Source organism: Miscanthus floridulus, chromosome 16 (assembly GCF_019320115.1).
Source record: "Miscanthus floridulus cultivar M001 chromosome 16, ASM1932011v1, whole genome shotgun sequence".
Taxonomy (NCBI): domain Eukaryota; kingdom Viridiplantae; phylum Streptophyta; class Magnoliopsida; order Poales; family Poaceae; genus Miscanthus; species Miscanthus floridulus.
In genome coordinates, this window is record NC_089595.1 from 76,679,134 (window position 1) to 76,684,523 (window position 5,390).

At 42.9% G+C, this 5,390-nt stretch overlaps 1 protein-coding gene across 2 annotated transcripts; it reads left to right on the plus strand.

Annotated features, from left to right (window-relative positions):
- The first annotated feature begins 1,329 nt into the window (after positions 1–1,329).
- On the plus strand, positions 1,330–4,876 carry LOC136512265 (cysteine proteinase inhibitor 3-like). Of its 2 annotated transcripts, none has more exons than XM_066506236.1 (4): positions 1,330–1,641; positions 2,143–2,374; positions 3,426–3,529; positions 4,610–4,876. In XM_066506236.1, exons 1-3 carry the CDS (start codon positions 1,444–1,446, stop codon positions 3,527–3,529), a joined length of 534 nt encoding a protein of 177 aa, XP_066362333.1. In that variant the 5' UTR covers positions 1,330–1,443; the 3' UTR covers positions 4,610–4,876. The 2 variants fall into 2 exon arrangements, with proteins under 2 accessions (XP_066362333.1, XP_066362334.1); XM_066506237.1 differs by having other exon boundaries at positions 4,618–4,876.
- Positions 4,877–5,390: the final 514 nt, after the last annotated feature.

The following is a 5,390-nucleotide window of genomic DNA, read 5'->3' on the forward strand; positions in this document are numbered from 1 at the left end:
ATGTTGGAATGGTTATACACATATGTTGCAAGCGTCTGTTCCAAATGTTTCATCTGTTTTTCAGACGTATATTATAAGTGTGTTTATTTGGATGTTGTATATATTTCACACATATGTTGCATATGTTTTTGTAATGGCTTTTCAAGTTTTTTTAGTTTTTTTTGCAAGTGTTTCAGACGCATGTTTCAAATGTTTCATCTATCAGTTGTATGTTGCAAATATGTCTATCTGGATGTTTCAAAAGTAGATCGAGTGTTGCACATGTTATAATGGCGCTAGTGGCTAATGGGCAGCAGCCTGTCGCAGGGCTTCAACTCCTTCCTTGTGTGGCACGCCTCCCGTCTCCTCTCCCTCCCCTCCCTTCCCTTCCATTCCCTTTCCTCCATCTCGACGCGGCAGTTCGAGCTCGGCGAGCGTGGATGCCCGCGGATGTGGTCGGCCGACGAGCGCGCGGAGGTGGTGGCTTCGGGTGGGCCGACGACTGGCGTGATGTGTGTTGGCCCCGCAGCAAGCTAAGGTCCGTGCCATCTGCTTGCTAAGCACGGGAAACAGAGCGGCCGCAGGCGTTTGGACGCGGGCATCCATCCGGACGTCTCGTGCCGATTACGATTTTACGAAACAGAGTATCTACTTATTTTGATTTGTCATATAGTCCATATGGAACGGTGTGAGCAGATTCATCAACATTATAAGGATATTCACCACCTTATTAAATAATGAATGCATATTTGCATTTCTAAAATTTATGCATAGGAGTCCATCAACGGTGGCGTCAATCAGCCTGTTCGCTTGTTGATTTCAGCTAGAGTTTATCAGTCAACAAACAGTATTTTCCTCTCGTAACCAACCAGCACCAGCCGGACTTATCAGCCCGGAAACCAACCAGCTAGCAGAGCCAATATGTCAAAAATAACTTTATAGTACTACTGACTGCTGTAGTAAATTGAAATGGTCGATGATCTCTGGTTGCACTGTTGCATTGATAAGTTATGACTTGAGCTCACAAGAACTGCGGTGGACGCAGACGCAGCATTGTGACGCGGTGGCGCCGCCCTAGACGAAGGCAACAGCCCAGCCCGGTCGCGTGTGGCCTTGCGGGTCGTGTGTGTTTTTGGTAAGGACGCTTGCGGTGTGCTAGGCCAAGGCCATAGTAGTAGTCTAGAAGGGGAGCAACGACAAACCGATCTCCGCGTCGGGCAGGGCTGCTTGTCATCACCCACCGCTCGATCCCAAAGCGCTGACGGCTCCGATCGGATCACGCGTCGCTGTCCCCTCCACGCCAACCTGCCCCCACCACCCGGTTCCCCTTCGCTTTCCCCAGTCCCCACGCAAAGCCAGCGCGAGCACGAGCACGAGCACAAGCGCAGACAGAGCAGCCAAGCGCCACACGCCGACGCCGAACCAACCAGCTGGTAGCCTGGTAGTAGTAGTAGGTTCGCCGCGATGACGATGATGATGCCTCGCCGCGCCGTCGTCCTCTTCGCCGCGGCGCTCCTCGCGGCCTCCGCCGCCGGGGTCTCCGGGTTCCACCTCGGCGGGGACGAGAGCGGCCTCGTGAGGGGCGTGCTCGCCGCGCTCCGCGAGCGGGCCGAGGCTGAGGACGCCGCGCGCTTCGCCGTCGCCCACCACAACAAGAACCAGGTGTGTCTGTGCCTCCCTCCTCGTCTCTCCACCCTGTCAACACCAATTCCATCAGTGTGTGGACTCTTGTGACCCATGGGAAGTGAATTGCATGGACTTACAAGGTGACGTCACCCAGTTAGGTCAATGAACCTCCACCCTCGAGTGGGGAAAAAAGGTTAGGTCCTTGAATTCGCTACCGGGCTTCTGTTGCATCAACCTGTCGGGGTCCCTAAAGTGCAGTCTTAAGGGAGTGATTTACTAGATTTGCTAGAACCAAGTTTCGGTTTCTAGATCTAATGGTTGAACTGTATGCGAAACATATGATGAGCCAGAGCCGTTAGAAAGGTGGAAACACATGCAGTGTCTAGCAATTTGGTCCTTGTCTCATGTTATTCCAAGACTCTAAAGGTTGGGAGTATTTTCTCATATCGGCAGGATGATCTCTCCATGGATGTACACCACGGCCACGCTGGATTTCTTCTGAGTTCTTCATAACGTTTGGAAAATTTTCTTGTACAGGGTGCTGCCTTGGAGTTTACTAGGGTGCTAAAATCGAAGCGGCAGGTGGTGACCGGGACCCTGCATGACCTGATACTGGAGGCAGCTGACGCTGGAAAAAAGAGTCTGTACAGAGCAAAGGTTTGGGTGAAGCCGTGGGAGGATTTCAAGTCTGTTGTTGAGTTTCGCCTTGCTGGAGACTCTGAATCTGAATCCGAGTCTTCTGTTGCTTCTGATGATAGCTCTGGGCAAGGTATTGTTGGATGTTCGGATAGTATATTTGTTTCTAATTATCTAAGGAGAAAGTCTACATAACCCACTCAACTATTCAGGGTGGACTATTTCACCCCGAACTATAAAACCGGATTTTCTACCCTCACAACTTTCCAAAACCGGTCAAATAACCCCCAAGCGGTTTTGGATGGTGGTTTTGCTATAATGACGGTGGTTTTGTCTTTTTCTTTTTTATTTATCTCCGCTGAATCTTTGAAAAATCATAGTAAATCACAGAAAAATCATAAAATGAAAAATCTAATTTTGTTGAACTCCGCATGAGTAGATCTACACAGTGAACATATAATATGGTATGCTTTAATATAAAGTTTTTGATGTAGCTTTAGATCTATGCTTTTCTGTAATTAATTATAATAATTCATAGCTGCAGCTTCTATGGTTCAATTATGGTGAAATTTTTATGGTGGACTAATTATTGTATGCTTAAATTGTAGTAAAAATGTTATACTCATTGGATCATATATAACTTAGTATAGATTCATAATTACAGATAAAGCATAGATTTAACAAGTATAAACCTAAATAAATCTATAACTAAGTTATACATGATCCAATGAGTATGAAATTTTTACTACAGTTTAGGCATACAATAATTAGTCCACCATAAAAATTTCATCACAATTGGACCATAGAAGCTGCAGCTATGAATTATTCCAATTAATTACATAAAGCATAGATCTAAAGCTACATAAAAAACTTTATACTAAAGCATACCATATGATGTGTTCATTGTGTAGATCTACTCATGCGGAGTCCAATAAAATTGGATTTTCCATTTTATGATTTTCCGTAATTTACTATGATTTTTTAAAGATTCAGTGGAAATAAATAAAAAAGAAAAAGACAAAACATAGTCACTGTAGAAAATCCGGTTTTATAGTTTGTGGGTGAAGTAGTGCACCCTTAATAGTTGTTGGGGGGGGGGGGGGGGGGGGGGGGGTTATGTAGACTTTTACCAATTATCCAATATAATCTACCGGCATAGATAAGCGTGGTTTTGAATTTTTCAGCGATTGGCAAGCTCTCTCTTGAAGCAGACATCATACAAGAAGAGGCTCGCCTGCACACCATTGAGAATGATGGACTTTCAGGCGATTTCACATCATCATCTTAGGTATGATGTCATCTCCTTTCATCTTCTTGTGCAACGGATGTCATTTCTGGTCTCTTGCTATTTGGTTAACCGACCTATGACCACACGAGTCAAGGACAGGCTGCCAGGGACGCTAATTGCTGTAACCATGATATTGTTTTGATCTTGCATGGGTATCTTGTATAGTAGTGCCTCGGTACATGATCAAACTAAACTATGTTTGTATAGTTTCTTTTATCTTTGCCATGGCTACTGTGGGAACTAGGAAGTATCTAGTGCTGATGTGGGGCCTTATATGTTGCCATCTGGACGATGTTTTTTACTGGATGGTTACTGTTAGTTGAATCTGTTGGGATTTAGTTATTTCGTTTTTTATGGAAATCCAAAAGTGAGGCCTTGATTAAAATGACACTCTTCATGTAGTCATGTGACTCAGTCTGGCACTGGTGCTTTGGGTCCATATCAAGCTGTGTGCTATACTGCTATCAGTAGAAAACCTGCTGTTTAGTTTCTTAACAAAACTTTCTATGCATGCATACAATGTTTTGTGACGAAACTAAATAGCAGGAAGCACACACCAACGCCAGTCGCCAGACACTTCCCCAAGACAACATTTGCATCATGCAGTGCTTTTAGCTTTTGCCTGCAACCATATCCATGTCTTATTCTTCTATTTATATAATTCGCAGTGTTTGTGTATCTTGTAATAATTCGCAGTGCTTTTAGCTTAGGAATCTAGGTCATTAGCAATTCCTTTTCAGGAACCAGATAATATCCAATGCTCCGATGAACAATATCTGTATCCTTATATGTGGTGTGCTGTGATTGCATCAGTCTGTTTATTTGCTTTATGATGCATACATCAAAATTGGTATTTACAACTTGCAATTCAAGTTACTTGATATTAGATCACTGTCTTGTTTGATGTATTAATGTGAGTACTCTAGCAAAGAAAAACCCATCTTTAGTTTTCTCATGTCCATACTATTCTATTACCAGTTTCTTCATTTTGCTTTTTTGGTCCTATAGTGCAGCATTCAGCAAACACAATGTGATTTATGTTTTGACTCGTCCCTCATTTTCGATACTTGGTGTGACTAGGATTCCAGGCAAGGATGGAAAGCGTGAAGGTTTAAAATGAAGTTTTAGGTATTTAGAATTCTATATAGTAGGTTGCTGTCAAGCTGAAATGCTTTGCCTCGTTTACGGGAATATGTATCTTTCGTTTGGACCGTGGGAGCATATAGAACTGTATATTTCAGTATTTCATTCACACTGTCCATTTCCATGTCTGTATATAAGGAGGTTCTGTCCTTGTACGGCATAGTACTTCAACTGCATATATATGTAATGCAAAATTGTCGTCTAGTTTCAAGTAAATTTCAAACCAACAAAACAAAATTGCTGTTTCAAAATTCGGCCACTAGATGGCTACCAGCTGTCCAGCACGTCCAATTGGGAATTACGGCCGAGTGCCGCTCGCCTAACATTCTGGAATCTCCGGGGAAATCTTTGCACCGTATGTTCTTACAAAAACTCAGGCTTTCCAGCCTTTGTACATCTTAGGGCCTCTTCAGGTCTACTGAGATGAGGTACCTGCTAAAATTAGCAATGTCATCCCAGCTAGTAGTTCAAAATAAACTGCTCCCTTCATTGTAAATTGTAAGTCGTCTTATCTTTTTTAGACATGTTGTTTTTATTATGTATCTAAATATACACTATATCTAGATATATATTAAAAATAATATTTATATATGGAGAAGCCAAAACGACTTGCAATTTGAGACAGATGGACTATTTGACTAGTAAAAAAATATTAATTAGCATATTTAGCTAACCGTCTATTTGAATTTACTCGTAGTTCATAGTTAATATTAGCTAG

What these genes read in the sequence shown, in the direction of transcription:
- LOC136512265 (XM_066506236.1), top strand. Translation starts at nt 1,444, where the DNA reads ATGACGATGATGATGCCTCGCCGCGCCGTCGTCCTCTTCGCCGCGGCG. An exon ending in CCCACCACAACAAGAACCAG is followed by an intron (nt 1,642 to 2,142) that starts GTGTGTCTGTGC and finishes TTTCTTGTACAG; the next exon opens with GGTGCTGCCTTGGAGTTTAC. An exon ending in TGATGATAGCTCTGGGCAAG is followed by an intron (nt 2,375 to 3,425) that starts GTATTGTTGGAT and finishes TGAATTTTTCAG; the next exon opens with CGATTGGCAAGCTCTCTCTT.